Here is a 23555-nt window from a genome sequence, read left to right as displayed (position 1 = left end):
CATTTGTAATATAAAGTAGCGTAATTCTAACTTATATCTGTCAGTAGACTCGCTAAGGAAGTCCTAAAATATATGGGCACAACAAATATGACAGAGAGAAGACGCTGTCGAAGTGAAGCTACGTAAGTAAGACCTGCCCACAAAACAGCACATCCTGAAGAGACGGTCAGAAAGCGGCTTGAAGATGGTCTGTTAAACATAATCTATGCAAAATTCTGACCAAAGAACCACCATTACATGTTATGTAGACCACCAAGAAATGTTTGATATGTAGAAAAAAAAATCATATTATGGCCTCTTTAATGCTGTGCCTTTTCTATGAAAATAGACCTGAATAGACCTGCTCATTGGCAGTGGTCCGAAACAAAAGGTAGTAGACACCATCAGGTTCAATAGATGGCAATTAGCTAGCCTGCAAAAAAAAACATCTACAGATTTTCTAGTATGTGGGCTCTGTACCGAGGATGTCGTTGTGGCTTGTACAGCCCTTTGAGACACTTGTGATTTAGGGCTATATAAATAAACATTAATTGATTGATTGATTGATTGATAGTAAAAAAAAGTGGCAGCTGAGTCGCCAGAATTTTACCGTGAAATTAGAGTTTTGATTTGGATTTTTACACCAAATTACTGTAAATTAAAAAAACTTTACCACTGCTGTTTTTACGTTGAATGTCTGGTGACGGAGCTGCCAGTTTTTACCGAAAAATCCCTAATGTACAGTGCATTACTGTAAGTTGGAAAACGGTACCACTGTTATTTTTGCAGTAATATTTTTGCAGTAATATTTTTGCGACTTAGCTGCCATTTTTTTTAACAGAAAAATCAACAGTAATTTTTTTACACTGCATTACTTTGCATTGAAAAATAATACCACTGTTATTTGTACAGTAATATTTTGGCAAATGACCTGCCATTTTTCTTTTTTTTTACAGAAAAATGTATGATAATTATTTTTACAGCGCATTACTATAATTTGAAAAACTGTTATTTTTACTGTAATATTCTGGCGACTAAGCTGCTACCTTTTTCTGTCAAAACTATTTTCCTTGTTTTTACATTGCATTACTGGAAATGTAAAATTGTTACCACTGATCATTTTACGAATGAGTTGCCAGGTTTTTATGGTTCACTTTTTACAGTAGCCTTCCTGACATTGATTGTGCAGCTTGAAAGGGGTCAGTATGAAAATGTATTAAATTTGGTAGCCTTCCTTCCAAGAAAATGACACATTGGGCCAAATTTGGGCATCCCTGGTTTAGAGAAACATAATAATAACATGTACTGTGACATTGTGAAGCTGAACATGAGCCCTCGCTTGGGGAACTGCGTCTCATGGCAGTTTTACAACATAAGGACCCCAAAAACATCTCCAAGATGGCAAGTGCCTTGCGAAAGAAGTGGCCAATTTAGACATGTTCACTGTCTACTCACTCGCTATTTCCACAATGATATATTTTTACTGAATAGGGAATAAATACATATGCTGCTTTCCAAGCTGAGGTATATCCAAGTTTCAGTTCCATAGTGTCATTTTCCATGTTGTCCCTATAAAATAAAACAGTTGCTGAAATGTGAGATCTGAACTCACTTTTATAAAATACTCTATATTGTGGATTATTTGACCATTTGAAAACTATTTTAAAGGCTTAAGTATGTGCCAAACAACATCAGGGTTGTGTTGCATTCATTTTCAACAGAGTTCTGATGTAGTTCATGAAGTGCACACTGATCTGAATGCAACGTGTCGCACATACTTGTCATTTCTTGAGATTTTTGTGAGTCAGTATTAAAATCAGTGCATCCAATGCACTCATGTGCAGGGGCGGCATGGCGTAGTGGGTAGAGCGGCATTGCTAGAAACCTGAGGGTTGCAGGTTCGCTCCCCGCCTCTTGACATCCAAATCGTTGCCGTTGTGTCCTTGGGCAGGACACTTCACCCTTGCCCCCGGTGCCGCTCACACTGGTGAATGAACGATGAATGAATGATAGGTGGTGGTCGGAGGGGCCGTAGGCGCAAACTGGCAGCCTCGCTTCCGTCAGTCTACCCCAGGGCAGTTGTGGCTACAAATGTAGCTTACCACCACCAAGTGTGAATGAATGATGGGTTCTCACTTCTCTGTGAGTGCTTTGAGTATCTAATAATAGAAAAGCGCTATATAAAAAAATCTAATCCATTATTATTATTATTATTATTATTATAATGGTTGCATCACTGCGTTTCCTATGTGGACACACCAGAATCTTAAACATGATCTTCTTTTCCTGTTGCAGATATTCCGACGGGCAGACAAAAATGGTGAGTTACAGAAAAAGCTCTGTTACTGTGATTATTTTGCATGGTCAATTCGATATTAATGCAGCAAGAATATATTTTGGGGTTCCAATTGTCCCCCTAGGTGATGATATGCGCTTAATGTCACTTTAATTTCACCAGCAGGCTATTTTTTGTTTTTTTAGAAAAGCATCTTAACTACCAAATTGTCAATTTAGAGAAAACATGTGCACCTAATTAGAATCTTAATTCACCTAACTTGTTTAATTGAAGTGCCCTTTAAACTTGAGGATACTAAATCCTCTTCACAGAACCTCCTTCAGGGAAAACAGCATTGGATGGGAAACAACAGCGCTGACATAAAGGGAAATGTTTTCCCTCCTAATCGTTTATTCATGCATGCATCTCCGTGTAATGACATTCAAAACGCTAAATGGGTACGTGTTTTGTGCATTTAGAGTATCTGAGTATTCCTCAGGAGGTTGTGTTATATAAGAGGCACACTAACGTTGTTTGCACGGAGCTGTACACAAGTTAGGTGTGAGGAGATATTCAGATAGGAAAAGTGAGTTGCTCTGTCCATTGTGGATGACCTGGTTTTGCCTTGTTTTTACTGGCGTGGCTCGGTTGATAGAGCGGCTATGCCAGCAACCTGAGGGTTCCAGTTTCGATTCCAGCTTCCGCCATTCTAGTCTCTGCCGTGGTGTCCTTGGGTAAGACACTGTACCCACCTGCTCCCAGTGCCACCCACACCGGTTTAAATGTTGCTTAAATATGTAGATTATGGGTTTCACCACGTAAAGCGCTATGAGTCTCTAGAGTAAAAGCGCTATATAAATATTATTCACTTCACTTCAACATATACCAACTCAGAACAAACAATCACCACAACAATGAGTAAATCAAATAAGTAAATTATGCAGTAGCAGCGAAGATTTTTTCCCATCATTTCTCATATTTACATATACCATATAGCACCTCAACATAATTGGTTATGTGACCGAACTCTTGACGTCTCCCATTGAAATGGACTTACATTTTAAAAAGTACAAATCAATTATATGATATCAATTTAATTGGTGCTTGTCCCTTCAAAATTGCACAATTTATCATGTAACGTGCCTTTTTAAAACAAACTTTTAGTTAAGAAATATTGTATAAAAACATCTATCCATCCATTTTCTACCGATTGTGCCTTACGGGGTCGCAATACAATATAATGTGCTACTAACAACTATAGTACTTTTATGGAGTAATGTAATAATAATGTACAGCAGTCATCCTAGAGAGTGGGATTCTACGATATCTCCATTCAGCTGCTTCTACATCAAACACACCATCAGCAGCTTTTCCATATTTTCATGAATTAATGTCCGCCATTTAGATATTATTTTAACTTTCTTGGCTTGCATTAGACTCATTCTGCTTCAGTATGGTGCTAAATGCTTCGTCGAGTCGACTACACGCTCTGTCATGTTTTTTATCCTTTTTCCTTTTTTTAATTCAATGAATATCATCCACTTCGTCTTGTCAGCACTGTCCTCCGCGCTCTCTTTCTTCCTTCCCATGGTTGTAAAACCAAGATTTGTCGACCTCTAGTGATAAGATAACGCTAGCGAGTAAGACCAGATATTTTGGGAAGATTTTATGGGGTTAAATGTGACATTTGCTACGGCAACTAATGGCGGGGATGCTCGTAACTAACATTTTTGCTTCCAACTTAAAGCGTAGCAATTAGCCGAGAGACAGCTCTTATCTCAAAACACTCTTTTTATTTTATTTTATTTTTTTTATTTTTTTTATGAATTTATTAATCAATCAACAAAACAATACACAACAATGCAATACAATTCCAAAACCAAACCCGTCCAAGCACTCTTAAAAAACACTCTTAAATCAGGGCACTCTCAAAGGGGAACTGCGCTTTTTTGGAAATGTTGCCTATGATTCACAATCCCTATGTAAGACAAGAACACGTATGTTTGTTTTTTTATTGTATGCATTCTAAGTTGTTAAATACAGTACAAGGTGGCTAACAATTCAGCTAATAGAAGTACACTATTCTGCCCATAAAGCCCTCTAAAAACAATACTCCATTTACATCTTGTGACCTGAATATCAACCAAGTGTTAGCCATATTGTTATGATAAGAGCTAACGTTAAGTAACTATTTTTAGGTGCGCCGTGATCACAGAGCGCTAACTAGCTTATGCAGCTATAGTATTGACATACTGAGCTGCTGCTACTGCAGTTGATGAAAGTTAATCCTAAATTATAAATTATGCCTCTCACCTTTTTTTAATTCTTTAGGGACAGCACATATCAATGAACATGTATGCAATATGTATATATGTCAGGTTTTAGCCAAAGGCTAATTTCCACCAGTAGTCCCCAGACAGGTTGGTGTATACACACAATCAAACGACAATAACATTCACACAAACCAGAGAAAAAGTCAGGATGACCACCACAGACTCAGTAACATTCAGGTTATTTAAAAGAGAGAGTTAAAAAGTATGTGTATAGTGGCCATGAACTGAAAAGTTGTCTACCTTGACATTCATCTTATATCCGGAGACAGCGACAAAGACACGGAAAGACGCTCCTTTGCGGCACATTTTTTTCCCCACCCCTACATGAGGATTATGATTAATTCTTCATCTAAACGGGACTATATAAACAACCCATCCGTCGGCATCCCAGTGAGAGCAGACATTGGACAGTAAATGACTGTTTTGTTATGTTCGTAGTTTGTATTTCTTGTTTAGCACTCCGTAGTAGTGCGACATGATGCTTAGTGTTTCACTAAAGCTTAATCTGTTCAGCACACAACTTCTAAAACTTTCATCCTCCTTACATTCAGGCTCAAAAATATAAGGTTGTGGATCGTCATTTGTCCCAAAGTGGCCTCTTGTGACGTCTGCCATAAATAGTAGGTTTATGGTTGTTGAAGGGAAATGTGAATGTTGTTATGTGTATGTGAACTTAATACGCCGCGGTATGCTTAAAATGATTAAAATATGTAAATACTACATGCTATTATTAATGTGACTGTTATTACAATGCATATATACTTACAGTGTGTATATAAAACATTGATAGAGATTTTTGGATGTTTTTTAGAGTGCTTTATCGGCGGAATAAATCGACTACATTGTAAGCTGACTTTTGCTAACGTTTATTTATGATTTAGAATGTATGGAAAAAGAAAAACATGTTTGTTCTTATCTGTGAATAATTGACAACATTTTAAAAAAACAAAAAAAGTGTAGTTCCCCTTTAAACTTAGGTGCCATTGTAGGGAAGAGTTTTTGTGGATGAACTGCACTGTTCATTTCACAACCAGAAGGGTAAGTCACCCCTCACAGCAAAGAAAAGACGGATGACGGATAGAGTCAGTAGTTACAGGAAGTCAGATATACACATGAGTAAATGATAAGATTTTAGGCAGGGTTTCAATTTCAATTAATTGTCAAGTTGTTGTTTCGTTCACCATATTGTACTGAGCAGCCAGGACATAGACATTGGCAATGCAAGCTTCAGGCCTGTTTCCTCCTTATCCCTCCTCCCTCCTTTTTTGTTCTTTCCTGTGCGGGACTGAGAGGAGGTTAAGAGAAGAGAACTCAGTGGCTTGTTGTGCTAGCTATCTTCACTTCACAGCTTGTGTAAAGGGCCGGCAGGAAGGTGTGTCCTCCTCTCAAGCAAGCACTCGGCACTGAGTGGGCTGCTGCTGCAACGTCGGCCTGGAGCTGTTCGCATTTACCATTTAATGAGGACCTCCTATCAGCACATCCTATTCTTCTATTCTTTCTTTACTGCAATATTGTGACAAGGACTGATATTTGAAAAAAAAATAACGATATCAAGCCCAAACTGGAAGCTTTTCTCCAGCCTGCCATTGGAGGAGATGGCTTGTAATAAAGTATGTTGATGCTGACAGATGCGATTGCTGAAATTAGACTCTAAATCCTCAGTGCAAACACAATAGGGAATTAATTTTGTCTCCTAAAAATTACCAAACTACAACTCATTTATTTCATCCAAAAAAGGAGACTGTAAAAATAATAACAACTTTCTTAGTCGACAATAGTAGAAATGAGTGTGGAGATTTCTGCCTGTATTGTTTTTTCCCTCATTACTAAATAGGGATAAGAATCTTACAATGACTCAACAATTTGATTCCGATTTTTGGGGTGACGATTCGATTCAGAATTGATTCTCGATCCAACGTGATTCTCCATTCAAACCGATTCCTGCAATCTATTATTTGGTACAAGAATGATAATAAAACCTTTTAAAAACAGGTTACAGGTTACAAAAGCTCCTCTTGGCTGCGGACGTACAGAATGATGTATACACGCAGCGAGTGAGTGGGGATGGATTCTTGAAAAAAAGTATTATTTACAAATTTTGCAAATATCTCTTAAAAAAGGTATTCTTACTTTTTTTCTACATCGATTTTTGAAAATTATGAATGGAGATAGGCTCCAGCACCCCCCCGCGACCCCAAAACGTGACAAGCGGTAGAAAATGGATGGATGGATGGATTTCGAATCGGAATAAATACAAATCGCTATTGGGATGTGAATCGATTTTGTGGAGCGCCCCTATAATAAATAAATAAATAAAATAATATACTGTAGTTAAGTGTGATACACCACATTTAGTAAAGAATGCTGCTTTGCTTACCTTATTATGACCTGCTGGAAAGTTTGAAGTAGTGTCAGTCAATCGATCAAAACTTAATTAAGGTACATGACCCATAACTTATGAAATAAATATAAGTATAAAGATATAATACAGACAATGATATATTATACTATTACATAATGAAATGCAGTGGCAGGCCGTGCGTTTCTCACCTAGGCCTTCAGTGATGTCCTAGTTAGTCCGACTTCACTTCTTAAAATACCGTATTTCAGGTCACCACATGGACACGGCTGGAGATACTATACAGAAACACACTTGCATACTACTGGACATTGAATAACTTCAAAAGTTTACAAAATGGTCTATTTTTCATTTAACATTCAATAAACCTGCTTCAGCAATTAAAACATATCTTACGTGGTACTGTCAAATTTTAAATAATTGTATAAAACAAATGAAACATGAAAAAATAAAGTAATAAAATATTTGAACTCACAATTTGTAGTACCCATCCGACGCCGTGTAAGCCAGTGGTACCGTCGTAGTCCTTTGATTGGTGTGAAAGAGGCGAGCAAACCCTTTTTCCGCCGGTGTTGTGCCAAAATGCAAAAATTGTGAGTATCCAATCACTGTGTTAGGCCAGCTAGAAGGCCTTGCTGACAACAACTCGTGATCTGATTGGCTATCGCAATTGTCTATCATCTCTATGTGCAGGCCTGGCCCTAACCAATCTGGCGCCCTAGGCAAGATTATAGGTGGCGCCCCCCCCACATCGGCAGTGAAGTGTATATACTCACAAGAAACCGAATAGCTTTGTCTTTGACCTTTTTTTTTACTTAAAGAAAGCAAATTAACATATTATATGAGAATGTTATGTTATGATTATCTTTAACCGAATCACAGCAGTGCTCAAATTAAAAAACAGCATTCCCTCTCATGTGATATTGCTTAATTAACATTAATGATATGCACTTTAACAACTAGGCTTACAACTATACCTAATATATAAAGGGGTGGAAAAGTGACTATTACCTGCAGGGCAAACATTAGCTAACCAGAAGGCAATAACAATGTAAACAAAAAATACCTGCTTAAAAGATCTAATACAAATGTCCCTGAGGAATGTAAGGTGGGAGTACTGTAATTACCTAACGTTACATTATTATTTTCCATAACAATTTAGCCCCCTCCACAATATTAACCCGACGTTAAAACAGAACTAGCTATTTATTGATTAGCAATTGCAGAATCATGTAACATTAGCTTAATGCTAAAAAGCCAGGTTACTATCACATTCTGTAACAGACAAATAATTTCATGTAGGCTAACGTTACCTCCCTGCTACCTCTGTCTTTTTCTCGTTTCTCCTCCTCTTCTTTTCTCTTTTTCTTCCCTGGGCACCTGACAGTTTTGGTCGTTTTGACATCTTGTGTTGATTTTTTGATGTGACGTCCAAAAAGAGTCATGATTCGGGAAGGGAGGGGGCGCACCGTGTTGTAACAAATAATATTTCTATTCTATTTACTTTGCATTTTTAATTAACGTGGGATTATTTTTTGTATTTAGAAATAATAGTCCCAACTTTTTTTTTTTTTTTTTTTTTTTTCTCCAACATTTGTGGCACTGGCGTGGCGCCCCCTGATGGACGGCGCCCTTAGCATTTGCCTATACGGCCTATGCCACGGGCCGGCCCTGTCTATGTGTCTGTTCACTGACAGTGCAAAGATGCCTGCATTGTTGATTCTGAAGGTTCCGGGCAGATTTCGTGCAGCATGGCTGAACTCTAACCTAAGACAACAGCATTGGAAAGAGCATAATATGACATGAAGAGAATATGAATACTTTGAGATATTTAGGGAAAGTAAATAAAACATTACTTTTATCTTTAATAATGATCATGATTAGTGCGTCTGCCTCACAATACGAAGGTCCTGGGTTCGATCCTGCGCTCGGGATCTTTCTGTGTGGACTTTGCATGTTCTCCCCGTGACTGTGTGGGTGGCCCCCGGGTACTCCGGCTTCCTCCCACCTCCAAAGACATGCACCTGGGGATAGGCTGATTGGCAACACTAAATCGGCCCTAGTGTGTGAATGTGAGTATGAATGTTGTCTGTCTATCTGTGTTGGCCCTGTGATGAGGTGGCGACTTGTCCAGGGTGTACCCTGCTGTCCGCCCGAATGCAGCTGAGATAGGCTCCAGCACCCCCCCCCGCGACCTCGAAAGGGACAAGCGGTAGAAAATGGATGGATTTCCGGTTATGTTAGGCCAGGAGATAAGGCCTTGCTGGCCCTGACGGCCAACCACTGATGAAATGTTTATACAAAAACTAAATATTATAAATATGATCAATATGAAAAGAAAGTTGATAAATAATTGACATGACATTCTTATTAAAGAAAAATATGGCACTCGTTTCATAGGGCTCAATCATGGTTGCTCCAGAAGTCAATGGAAAGAGCTGTCAAGCTTCAGATTTCCCCACATCAGACTGAGCTATTTGAGTAACTAAGGAAATAACTCCAAAAACACCACCGTTTTTTACTAGCAGCACACATTATATGTTCCTATATGGCGCTGTGCAAAGCTTCATGAATTATTGCTGCTGTAAACTCCCTCAAGGAAATGTGTTTGATACACGCTCAGAACAGCAGCTACAGTATATACAGTACGGCGTGAATGTAACGTGAGACAGTGAGGAGAGTGTCTGGCGTGAGGTACTGATGTATTATCTGCCTAAAGAACAGCTCTTTAAATAGCCACAATGCTGCTGTGTATCTATTGCATGAAAATATGCATATTCTGCTACTGAGACTGTCGACTGCATTGCCGTCAGTTTTTGCTCCTCATCACTAATTGCATGAAAACAACAATCAAGATGACATAATTAGACATGTTTGACCAAATTAATGGAATGATTGTTAACTGTGTGGCGCCACCAAAGCACATGCCGGACAGATTACAGTCCATTTTGTGAGGTCTGCCACCCCACTCCTGTTCTATGACAGGCACTTACATAATGTGCCATCTGAGCTGCACACTTAAGTTGAGTTGTGTGTGAAGGTGATGGTGAAGAAAGGCGGCAGAATGAGTCAGATCTGGTGTACTCCTACATCTTTCCGCATGAAGTATCCTGCTCAAAATATTGTTTATTTCTTTACACCGAAGTTGCAGCATTCAGCTCGTTGACCACCAATTTAAGGCAACAATATGTAATGCATTCATCCTAAATATCCTGCTTCATTTTTCAAATAAGGAGCACAGAATGGGACACTTCTCATGTTGCTGTAGCACTTTTCGGTACAATCAAAAGAAAAACTGCACTTTTTTTTCCCCCCCCCCCAAAATCCACAATCCTTGAGATGAGACAAGAACACATGGGAAGGAAGGCAGTGTCGACAATGCTGTGGATACTTCCTGAATGTCTCGAACCACACGTCGCCTCTCCATTGCTTTCTTTAAGCTAGCAAAACTAGAAAAATGTTGGCTAAGAAGACGCGTAAAAAGCCCACAAAGTAGCACTGAGCACAGTATCCAACAACAGCTACTGTATGTTGAGCTGGCAAACAATAAGCACCGGAGATCAATCAGCCTGCCATTAACGGATGTGCTGCCGGGCAAAAAATGGCTTCGCTGCGATGCACACAATGAGTGTATGAAACGTTTGTACACAGAGACAAAGTTCGTACACCAAAGCATATTTTCAAATCAAAAAGCTTGTACAATGAGGGGTACGTAAACCGAGGTTTAGCTGCACCTATAAAGCCCTCACAAAAACCTCCCACAATGCTTTATATACATGCTGTCACCATACCAGGCACATTCATGACAACATGTAATACTTACAGTATTTTAATCATTATCTGAACTTCTTTCCTTGTCACTAGAGAAAAGCGCTATATAAATATAATTCACTTCACTTCACTTCACTTGGTGCATTGATTTCACAGAGCGCACAGCAACGAACGCTACTTTCGTCAACAACAACAGCACAAGAGAATGCGTTCTTAAGGGATGACTGTATCTTTCAGCACGCACTTGTGCTCCCCATTGAGTTGGTAGATTCAGCATTGTCTCCGGGTAAAAAAATGATGAGCGCAAACAAGCAATGCTTAGCTAGCGATGTCATCAAGTCTAAGTTAAAAGCCTACTGAAACCCACTACTACCGACCACACAGTCTGATAGTTTATATATCAATGATGAAATCTTAACATTGCAACACATGCCAATACGACCGGGTTAACTTGACATGACGGCCGGGTTAACTTATAAAGTGCAATTTTAAATTTCCCGCTAAACTACCGGTTGGAAACGTCTATGTATGATGACGTATGCGCGTGACGTCACGACGGCAACGGAAGTATTCGTACCCAATGTGACACCATACAAACTGCTCTGTTTTCATCGAACAATTCCAAAGTATTCTGGACATCTGTGTTGGTGAATCTTTTGCAATTTGTTTAATGGACAATGGAGACTGCAAATAAGAAAGTTGTAGGTGCGATCGGTGTATTAGCGACGGACTACAGCAACACAATCAGCAGGTTGTGTTGTGTTTGAGCTGGATAGCAGACGCGCTACCGTGAGTACAGCTTTGGCGTCCAAACATTTGATCGCTTGCCCGTACGTGCGTGTCGCTATGTGCATGACATGTACGTAACTTTGGGGAAATATATGTTCCTTGCCGACTCTGATGGCGGCCGGGGTGTCGTCGAAAGCTACAACGCCCGCTGCCGCCGCCGCTCCGTAGTTAGCTTCAATTGTTAAGCTTCGCCAAGCTGGAAATTATTAACCGTGTATTTACATGTTCATGGTTTAATAGTATTGTTGATCTTCTGTCTATCCTTCCAGTCAGGGTTTTTTAAAATGTTGTTTCTATCTGCATTTGAGCCCAATGCTATCACGTTAGCTCCGTAGCTAAAGTGCGTCAACGATGTATTGTCGTGGAGATAAAAGTCATTGTGAATGTCCATTTCGCGTTCTCGACTCTCATTTTCAAGAGGATATAGTATCCGAGGTGGTTTAAAATACAAATCTGTGATCCACAATAGAAAAAGGAGAGTGTGTGGAATCCAATGAGACCTTGTACCTAAGTTACGGTCAGAGCGAAAAAAGATACACCCTGCACAGCCTCTCTAGTCCTTCACTCTAACGTTCCTCATCCACGAATCTTTCATCCTCGCTCAAATTAATGGGGTAATCGTCGCTTTCTCGGTCCGAATCTCTCTCGCTCCATTGTAAACAACGGGGAATTGTGAGGAATCCTTCTTCCTGTGACGTCACGCTACTTCCGGTATAGGCAAGGCTTTTTTTAATCAGCGACCAAAAGTTGCGAACTTTATCGTCGTTGTTCTATACTAAATCCTTTCAGCAAAAATATGGCAATATCGCGAAATGATCAAGTATGACACATAGAATGGATCTGCTATCCCCGTTTAAATAAAAAAAATCATTTCAGTAGGCCTTTAAAACTTAGTATCCACTGCTTCAATTGGTCCAGATTTTTAGTTGGTAGCTAATGCAACTTCTCGGCTTATTGCCAAACATTCTACTATACACGTGCGAGGCCTGACTTATAAACTGGCTTTAACTTTTAGAAACTGAAAGTAGATACAGCCGCAGAAGCTCCAGTAGCTTGTGTGATCTATCGGTAGCGTCACTCCTCTCTGTTAACTCCTACAGTAACAATGTCCTAAAAGCTTGGTTAATATTAATAATGTAAATGGAGCTTTGTTTTTTTTGAGGGCTTTATAGGTAAAATAGGTGAATCGCTATTACTTGCATAGTTCGTGAAAAACTGTCAGCACAGAACAGAGAAAGACGCTGTGTTCTCGTCTCACAAAATATATATTTTTTTTTAAGTGCAGTTTTCCATTAAAACCACTGTTCAGAGGTGTGTGCTATGCTTAGTATTGTTTATTTCAAGACATAATGGACACAGAGTAGCATTTTGTTGAATAAACGTAAGCTTACCATGAATAATTTCACAGCTGTTGAGGGAGCCCAGGAGCAAAAATAAAACAAAACTATCACGTGAGGAACTAAAGGGAGAACTGCACTTTTTTTGCCCCTTATACCCAATCCTTATTTGAGACAAGACCACTCATGTCTTTCTCTTTTCTGTTCATTCTAAATTGTGGAAAAACCGCTAGCAAGTGGAAGCTAACAATAAATGTACTTATAATTGACCTACTTTGCCAATAATGCCCTCTAAAAAACATACTACCACAGTTGAAAAGAAAGTGATGTATGTCAGAGATAAGTAACCAACTGATAGGATACTTGAAAAATCCCCTTTCTAGACACTCAAATTGATTTTCAGTCATAGCCCATTCATTCAGTCCACATTCACACATTGGTGTTGGTTATTTGGAGCCACAGATGCCTTGGGGTAGACTGACGGAAAAATAAATAATGAAATAGTAAATTACAGCTAAAAACACAAGTAAACATATTTCCTGAGCCAATCAAAAATAGAAAGGTAACCATAATAATAATAAACAAGGGAACAACAATTGGAAATACAAAATAATTTTTCTGGTGGTGAAGTATAGCACAAGTAATATTTAATCCAAGGGTCTTCATCGTTGTCCAGGCCAAAGACCCCCAAACTGATCCCCTACTCGTATATCTTGTGAAAATTGTGTTTTATACTAAACTGGTCATAAAGGTACCTTAGCATTGTACAATACTAAGGTACTTATATATTAGCAGTAGTGCAGCTAATAGATACTGACAATTACAGTAGCAACTGACGCACTAATTGCTAGCTGTCAACTGGCGCGCTAATCACTGGCGCGCTAATCACTGGCTGACAACTACACCGCTAATTGCTATCTGACAACTAGTGTGCTAATCGCTAGCTATAAACTACACTACTAATTGCTAGCTAGCAACTAGTGTGCAAATCACTAGCTGGCAGCTAGTGTGCTAATTGCTAGCTAGCAGCGAGTTCCCATATTGCTAGCTGGCAACTAGATAGCTAATCACTAGATGGCAACTGCTGCAGTAATCGCTCGCTGGCAACTAGAGTGCTATTTGCTAGCAATCTTAAATGCTTACATGACTACAATAATATAGTTGTTTTATGTTTTGATTTTAAAACTGCAAGTGTAAAGGTAAGGGTGAGTAGAGTGTCCATGCCAATGCCATTTATTGACAATAATAATGTGTATTTAATTTATTTGTGTAAAATTAATATATATGAAAAAGTCCAATCAACTAAATATTTTACAACCCCGCCTGCAGTACCTTCACAGACCCCCTGGGGGAGTCACGAAGGCCCTCTCTATATGACGTCTTAATTCATCAATGATTATTAAAAAATGCATTTTAGATCACTAAATAACCAAGCATTTGGAGAATTACGAGTGCAGACTTGTGTGTGGACAAGAACATATTTCTTTGGACTATTATCTCCCTATGTTTTCTTTGATGTGCATTACTGTATTCATGTTTACTTAATTACAAACAAGAGCACCTACATTTCAGTGTCAGTCCACTTATATAAATAATGCTGTTCTCGCTACTGTAAGAAAATGCGTCTCACTGTGGTCAGATTTTCAGAAGTGTAGGAAAAGAGTCAGTCAGACATTGGTATTAAATAATTATAGATTTGTTTTTGCTGCAAAAAGGCACTGTCTTCTCATTGCTTGCTGGTAGGAAGTGAAAACTGCTCTTATCAAGTAACAGATGATATCATTTACTTTGCTCTCAGACAAGTCAGACGGAGTTCTGCTGCCTGGCAAACATCTCTGAGTGGTGTGTGCTCGTCGAGCAAAGCAGGCAAGATGACAGCGAGATCTTATTAGTGTGTGAGATGTTCCCTCTGTACGAGCTCTCAAACCCCCTGAGATGATGCTTAGCTTCCTCATACATATTCTCTTTGTTTGTATTCACTTGAGTCTTGCCAAGGATTGAACTGTGTTTTTTGTTTTCAATGAATATGCTGCAGAACCCGTCATGATACAACCTGGTTGCATTGTTGTGGTCTTTTCAGATGACGGGAAGCTGTCCTTGGAGGAGTTCCAGTCATACTTCAGCGACGGCGTCCTCACAGAGGAGCAGATGCAGGAGCTTTATTATTCCATCGACAGGCAGCACACAGAGTAAGATCCTTCTGATTTTAGTCGCCTTTATGTTCTGCTGCCATCTGTAGCGCCTCCTGCTGCAGAAATATTTTCTTACGTTACAATGGATGCTCACTTATGACGTTTAAAGTTTGTAGCAAACTGATGAACAATGGACTTACAAAGAGAACAATGTCTGAAAGTTCTATTTATGTTTCTTTATATAGCAACATGGACATCGATAAACTCTCAGGTACGCATATTTTTACATGTATTGTATTTCATAAACCTTATTTAATCTTAGTTAATGCCAAATCTTTCCATTTCAGAGTACTTCAGTCCACATGTGGGGGAGTACGTCAGTGTCCTGTCTGCTTTGGAAAAGCTGAATGTGGCTATTTTAAAGGCCATGGATAAAACTAAAGAGGTGAGTTGACTTTCCACTTTGATGTCTCACACTACAGTATGTGGAGAATAATACTGAATAAAATATATCATCAATTCGTCCTCATCCTGGAAAATGATATACTTTCAATATTGGTGGACCAGACTTATTTAAATGCATGTTAAAGGGCTTTTCTAATGCTGACAACAATGACACTGATTTCATAGTTCTGGACCTAAAATGATATTTAGAGGTAAAATTCCCTCTAAAATGGACACGGTAGTGTAGTTATTTTAGACTTGGTTTGTAATGAGTTTCAGCACATTTTGGAACGCCTACTTTTAGTTCCAAAATATGGGTGGGCCTGCATCAGCCTGCTGATGACTGGTGGCAATTTTATATTGCGTAGTTTGTGATTTGGTAAAATGTTCATCCTGTATCTTTACGCAGAAATTATTTTTTAGAGTTTTTTTAATAAATTTTAAAAAATATGCAATATCCTCCAAACCCTTTTATACACTCTGAAATTCCTGTATGTGTGTAGTGGGTTTATCAAAAAAAGAGTATAAATGCTTCCAAATATTTAAAAATATTGTGTTCAGAAGCAAGCAGCATGAATCTTATTTTCTCTAATTCAAGATTCAGTAGCACATCACTTATCCAAATGAGAAAGGATGGGTAGGGAAGCCTCCTTCCATTCTAGTAAAATTAAACTATGTGCCAGTAATGTGGTAAATGACAATTTCCTGTGTCCCACCCATCTGGTAAGACTCCAACTAGAGAAATCAATGGGTCCGGAGCAATTTGAATTCTGACAATGGTAGATAGGGAATCAAAAGTGCCCTACCAAAAAGGTTCCAGGCTTTGACAGGACCAAAACATATGAGACAGCGTTGCATCCATCACGTAACACCTATCGCATGGTGGGCTAGTTTGTGGGAAGAGTTTGGCTGATTTGGCCTTGAGGCAATGCACTCGATGCACCACTTTAAATTGAATAAGAGCGTGTCGAGCACACATTGAAGATGTGTGAACCCCCTTCCAGAACCTTGATCCATGTTCCGACATCTAATTATATTTGGAAATCCTTTGCCCATTCTCTTTTAATTTTAGAAAGTGAAAATTATTTTTTTGTAGAAATTAATCAAAGTATTTCCAAGATTGTCCCTTTTCTTGTTGGGTCAAGTGACATATATCAACAACCGGGGATCTATTAGGGAACTGCGGTATGATGCTTTTAACATAGTTTTTAATTTGTAGGTTTATGCGATTTAGGAATATATATATATTTTTTAATCTGTGCAAAACAAGCAAATCAAATATTAAAAAAAGTTTTTCAGGCCCCTTTCAGACTACATCAAAGGCTCTGACAATTTTTGAAGGTACAGTATAAATCTATGAGTCAATTTCACTGGGCTAAAAAGATAAATGCTAACCAGATTAAGTATTTTGTTCAACTGAAAAATAATCCGTAGTGTGTGCTTTACTATTGGGTTGCTTATGAACAAATCTTCTGTTAAAGGCGATGGTGCCCCGAGTAACTCTGGCATTGACGAAGAAGGGCACGACAATGCTTTTATTCTTACCCATATGGGGCAGTTCTTATTAAGGTGGTAGTGTGACCAATACATCATACAGTTTATATTAGCGGCCCAATAATATGATTGAAAATTATGAAGATTCAAACCTCCTTGATGAATTCTTTCATGCATAATTTAAACAAATTATCAAATATGTCTAGCAAGATGCATTGTTGCAGGTTGTAGAAATACAACGAAAGAAGGGGTCAGCCTGCACACATTTCCAAATTAAAGAAATATGAGGAAAGTATGGACCTCTTCAAATTGATTCATACAAACGGTGTCGTACTAAGCAAGAAGAGTGTAAGAAGAAGGGTTTTGGTCTGAGTTTGGATGGAAAAAATTTAAAAGACTCAAAAGCGATCCCGAAAATCAGGAGCCCTCTTGACAGGAGAAAGACGGAGTCTGAACCTGAGGAAAAATTGAGAAAGAAGAGCAGATCCGCACTCATCAACGAGAGACAAAAAAAGTTTGGTTTGATACAATTTTATGTCCTCTTCTAGTGATGTTTTCCCCAAGGGAAAGCTGAAAGATCATGAGGAAACACAGGCTATGGTGTCTATGGAAGAGGAAATGGAGGAGCGGAGAAGTTCCGAAATGGCGATTTGTGTATATGTAGCCATGGTCCATGGTGTGTGTGTTAAGTCTGTAGGCCTGGATTCACTCTGCATGCTGTGGCAAAGGAACATAGTTTATTTTTCTGGGTGTTGTTGACAGGGAAGGAGTTTGTTTCGCGTTCGCTGCACTGTCCTCGAGGGGAGTCTTGAAGCAACGACCTTGCCACGTCACAACCGGGGAAAACAATCAAGATTTGAATGGTTGTGTTTGAGCGAGTAAAAACACACTTTTTACTCTAATTGTCTATTTCTGGTCCTCAAATTCATCCTGCAGGGCAGACGGTCTGAAATGGCGATTTGTGTATATGTAGCCATGGTCCATGGTGTGTGGTAAGTCTGTAGGCCTGGATTCACTCTGTATGCTGTGGCAAAGAAACAGAGTTTATCTTTTTGGGTGTTGTTGACAGGGAAGGAGTTTGTTTCGTGTTCGCTGCACTGTCCTCAAGGGGAGTCTTGAAGCAACGACCTTGCCACGTCACAACCGGGGAAAACAATCAAGATTTGAATGGTTGTGTTTGAGCGAGTAAAAACATACTTTTTACTCTAATTGTCTATATCTGGTCCTCAAATTCATCCTGCAGGCAGACGTTCCGATGTTATCCAAAATCACAAAAGTCTTGAGTTTCCACAGTTCTGCCCGCATCCCCCAAACATTTGTGGCAGCTTTAGGGAACTCCTCTTCTCCCAAAAGTCCGTTGTGTGTCCAGCAACAACCGTTCGGACAGGACAGACAGGATCCTCTGAACCTGAGGTCAAATTTGTTGATAGGTCAGTTGATCAATACCATAGTTTAGATTTTTGAGAGCAGTGCAAAAAGAGGCAACTAGAAGGGTAAACAAGACAGGACTAGACAAAGAGGCAAGCAGAGCAGACACGGCGATGGGAAGGAGTGCAACCGTCTTTGCCAAGAGCCAAAAGAGAAAATCTATAAGGGGAAATTGGCTCCAATTCTATAGATGACGTCACACCAAGCATATCGAGTCTGGCGATGGAAAGGGGGCATTCCGGGTACAGTTAGTTATCTACCCATTGCTCAAAAACTAATTGATAATATGGAAAATGAGTGCCGTATTCATTTTCAGGAGCAAAAAATATATCTGGACGCTATAGGTATTTTAACCTCTGTCCATTTGTCCAGCCATTACCACAGCGGGGGGGAAACAATGAATTCCTTATACTTTAATCTGATGATGGCAGATGAATCATCAAAAACATACATTCTAGGTATTACTCTATGTTAGCGTTTAAGAAATATGGAAATACTTCATCATGTTTGCTTATTTAAGTATAAATCAGTGTAACATGTAAACAAAAGTTCTTCTGGCAGCCCATTTTATGTTATTGCTGTTATATTTTATACTCACACGGGGATTATTGACACAGCCCATTTGTCATTATATTGATTTTGTTTCTTCACGGACTCACTGAGTAAAAATGTCATCCGTCTCATCCCAATAAGGTTAAAACAATTTTTCTTTGACCTATTTTGTGTATTTTGCCATTCTTCTTATATCCTGCTCTACAACATTTACAGAGACACAACCTTTATCAGCCTTAAAATGTGGAATGTGCTAATTAGACCGTTGTGACTGCTGCCATGAGTGTATATTTCATGAGACGTAGAGGGGATTAAAGAGCCCGCATCTGGAGCCTAATAGCTTTATCCGCGTTGTTTTTCACATTTGCATATGGAGCTCAACCTATAACAACTTCCTCTGAGACAAAATTGATAGTGTGTCTTCCTCACCTACTGGCCCCTTGTTTGTCAGCGGCAAACTGAAGGGAATAATGAATAGACCGTTAATATGGAGATGAATGTGGGCACTGATATTTTCACTACAATGTGCAGGGACTTACTTTGTGTTTCCTGTGCTGGTAAGATGAACAATATAGTCCAGTCGTGCAGCATCAATGACATTAACACAAACTGACAAAGCACACGGCACACAGACTCCTCTGACGTCACATGACCTCCACATTTTTTTTATCCTCTCTCGTTTTATTCAAACCAGGCACACAGCATCTGTGTTTACCCAGATGCTGCAGCACTCGGGCAAAGAAGAAAAATGTTATCTAGTGAAAACAAATGCAGTTATGCATTAATGTTACAGGAATAAAATGGTAATTTCTAAAAAACAAAAATGTGGAATAACGCTGTAATATATTGATTTAAAAAGCCATAATCTTACAATAATATTGTAATAATAAATAGTGGTGTTTGTATGAGTCATAATTATATGAGAATAAAGTCGAAGTACAGTACTAAAAGATAGAAGTCTTAATGTTACAGAAGACTTATTTAACAATAAATAAAGTAGTTTTTCTCAAGAAAAAGTTGTAATGTTACAAAAATAAAGTCAAAAAATTCTATGAAATAGGCTGATTGTTACAATAATAAAGTTGTATTTTGTAACATATGTATGTATACATATATTTATGTATATAACATTACAATAATATTGTCATATTATTGATAAATGTTGTCTGTCTCTGTGTTTTGGATGGATGTATGGCTGGAGTGATAATATTATGAGATTAATGTCGACGTACTAAAAAAAAAAAAAATAATGTTAGAAGAATATTTAACAATAGTCTTTTCCTCAGTACTACGAGAATACATTTGAATATTTCTACAAAAAAGTCTGATGGTTGCCAGAAGAATACTAGTCGGTTTTCCCCTCCGAGCATTATTATTTCTTAACTCCCCCTGAACCGGCTGACTGACATTGTATTGCAAGGTTTATTCTTGTAAATTTTTAATCTTGTAAATTTGTTTTTTTTTCTACTTGTTTAATTTTTTTCTACTTGTTATCTATTATTCAGGTTTTTATATGGTAATATTACAACATTATTGTTGTAATTTTGATTTCATTAGAATTGTGTTTTGTAATATTACGACGTTTACTCGCTTCATTTTGTATAATATAAGTATAATTGTTATTTTCAGTAATCCTCACCTTAATGTACATGTAAAATGTACATGTAAACTTATTGATTGCAACATTGTGTCAACATTATTCTTGTAATTACAAATATATTATGTTTTTGTTTTGTATAGATTTCAGGATTTGTTTTCTTATAATAGAATTACCTTCTTGTTAAATGACTAGTTTTTTTTATGTAATATTAAGACTTAAAGGGGAACTGCACTTTTTTAAAAATGTTGCCTATCGTTCTCAATCATTATGAAAGTCAAGAACACACGTCTTTTTTTTATTTTTTAGAATTTTAAAGATGATAAAGACACTCGCAAAATGTGGCTAATTGGAGTCACCATTGTAGCCTTTAAACCCCTAAAACAACTTCAAAATCCTCCATCAACATTTTATATACATGTTGCAAGTCTATATATAATGTAGTAACAGACACGTTCTTAACAATATGTCATATGTTCAATATTTACCGTATCTTGGTCATTTTATGCATTATCTGAACTTCTTTCCTCTGCGCATTTATTTCCGTTTCCACAGCTGCGCACTTCCGACTTTCGGCAACAAATAGGTGGTTTTACTTCTGGAAACAAACGAGAGTGTGTTGTAATCATAGCAGACCTGGTAACAGACAACAAAGATGACTATTTTTGGACAAATGAGGATTCACAACCTTATCTTTTTGAAGCTGAATATATGGAGGATGAACTGCTGCTTATAGAAAGGAGCACTAACAGAGGGTGAAACGTTGGAGCAGACGGAAGCTGAAAGAGTAAAGGTTGGCGAGATTTTACTGTGTAAATGTGGAACTTGGAGCCAAGCTATGGGTACATATATAGCGTGCTTACCCAAAGTCTACTTGAAAAAACTTCCCCGGCCAGCTTGACCAAACTTACGGCGAATGCCTTAGCATGTCGTTCTAAGACAATGTCTTATTACACTAGAAAAATAGTTCCTCAGTGTTCGCTATTACAATAACAATCTTGTTACAGTTTACTTATTATACAAGTTACGGAACGTAAATGATGTATTGTTGGCGCTTTTTGGATACATGTTTAAAGTAATTTAGCGGCAGTATAGATTGCTCCTGTTAGCTTCAATGCCAGCAACCAACAACGAGACGATTTTTACAAATCTCTGACCCCGTATCTCAGTGACTGTGTCACAAACCTGGGGGTAAAGTTTGACTCAGATTTTAAATTCAAAAAACAAATCAGCAGCGTCGTTCAAAAAAGCTTTTATCAATTACGCCAAATAGCAAAAGTGAAACCGCTTCTACCAGGACATGATCTCGAGACATTAATCCACGCCTTTATCTCGACTCGTCTTGACTACTGCAATGCCCTGTATGTAGGCATTAGCCAGGCCTCCCTCGCCCGCCTGCAGCTCGTGCAGAACTCTGCTGCTCGTCTGCTAACACAGACCCGCAGACGTGAGCACATCACCCCTATATTAGCGTCCCTTTACTGGCTCCCTGTGCGTTCCCGAATCAATTTTAAACTCCTTTTATTTGTTTTTAAATGTCTAAACAACCTCGCGCCAACATATCTCTCCGACCTCCTTCAGCCTTACTGCCCCACCCGATCCCTAAGATCAGCCGATCAGCTGCTACTGACGGTCCCAGACACAAGGCTGAAGCTTAGAGGTGACAGAGCTTTCGCCGCTGCTGCTCCCAAGCTCTGGAACGACCTACCTCTTAGTGTTAGACAAGCCTCCTCTCTTCCTGTTTTTAAATCTCTCTTAAAAACATACTTTTATTCCATGGCTTTTAACACTGAGTGATATCCATCCTGCAATGGCGCCCCATAATACACCTGCTGTGAACCTGTTTTTATGTTTTTATGTTTTATTTATTTTATTTATTTATTTTTTATCGTGTTCTGTTTGTGTTGTGTTGGGTTTGCTCGGTTCTCGTATTATCTTTAAGTCACATATGCGGTCCTCTCCAAGGTTTCTCATAGTCATTCACCGACGTCCCACTGGGGTGAGTTTTTCCTTGCCCGTATGTGGGCTCTGTACCGAGGATGTCGTTGTGGCTTGTACAGCCCTTTGAGACACTTGTGATTTAGGGCTATATAAATAAACATTGATTGATTGATTGATCTTTTAACCTGCCCATTGTACAGCACTTTGGCTACCCCTGTGGTAAATTTTAAATGTGCTTTATAAATAAAGTTGATTTGATTTGATTTGATTTGAAATCATAATGGAAAAAAGAAAACCTTATGTCTCTCATTAAGATTGTGAACGATGGGCAAAATAAAAATTTTAAAGTATAGTACCCCTTTAATTCATTTTGCTATTACGTCTAAAGTTTGTGTTTTGTTTTGTTCTGAAAAGTACTGTTAAATGCCCCAATGGTAGCGTGTAATAGCCTCTAGTATTGTGTGTTGCAATGTGGCTTACACTCTTACAAGAATTCCTGGTCTAGAAGCTTTTATAGTGCAGGAAAACACAAAAACGATGCAATAAATGGAGTAGAATGTCCCCCGAGATCAAAAAGGAAACATTGGCTGAGGTGTCGCAGCTCCTTTGTCGTCACAGTGAAGGACTGCTGCTATAAGATTTTGTGTTTTTTGCCTCGTTCATTCGTTTTTAAGTCGAGGGCTTAAGAGGATGCTGGGATTTATTTGTTTGTTTCAGTGAACAGTGAAGATCGGTTTCACCCGGAGGAACACTCGACAATATAGAGTTCTGTTAAATACAACTAAAAAACACGCATGATGTATAAGAACAATGTTGTGTATCCGTATATTTCTTCATTTTTTTCTCCTACCATGCAGGAATATCAGGGCTCCTCAGTGCTGGGTCAGTTTGTGACACGCTTCCTGCTCAAGGAGACCTCCACCCAGCTGCAGTCCCTGCAGTCATCACTGGACTGTGCGATGGAGGCCGTGCACGACCAAGGCTGCACTGGCAGGAGGACAGTGAAGAAGCCAGAGGACCTGCCCATCCAGAGGGTGACCAAACGTCCGGGCCGACGCATCCAGAAGAACATGTGTCTCTCCCCGACGGACCCTTACTCTGGCATGCTGACCACAGGTGTGTTC

At 38.8% G+C, this 23555-nt stretch overlaps 1 protein-coding gene across 1 annotated transcript in view; it reads left to right on the top strand.

The window, feature by feature from the left end:
- LOC133654224 (N-terminal EF-hand calcium-binding protein 1-like) overlaps positions 1–23555 on the top strand; it is a 34920-nt gene that overhangs the window by 3491 nt on the left and 7874 nt on the right. The window contains exons 2-6 of the mRNA XM_062054391.1: positions 2275–2299; positions 14924–15032; positions 15221–15246; positions 15323–15420; positions 23289–23547. Coding sequence (XP_061910375.1) covers positions 2275–2299; positions 14924–15032; positions 15221–15246; positions 15323–15420; positions 23289–23547 — 517 coding nt within the window. The remainder of the gene's footprint in view (positions 1–2274; positions 2300–14923; positions 15033–15220; positions 15247–15322; positions 15421–23288; positions 23548–23555) is intronic.

The sequence above is a fragment of the Entelurus aequoreus genome, linkage group LG07 (assembly GCF_033978785.1).
Source record: "Entelurus aequoreus isolate RoL-2023_Sb linkage group LG07, RoL_Eaeq_v1.1, whole genome shotgun sequence".
NCBI lineage: Eukaryota > Metazoa > Chordata > Actinopteri > Syngnathiformes > Syngnathidae > Entelurus > Entelurus aequoreus.
Note: the sequence above shows the minus strand (reverse complement) of the source record. Positions and strands in the feature narration are given on the sequence as shown.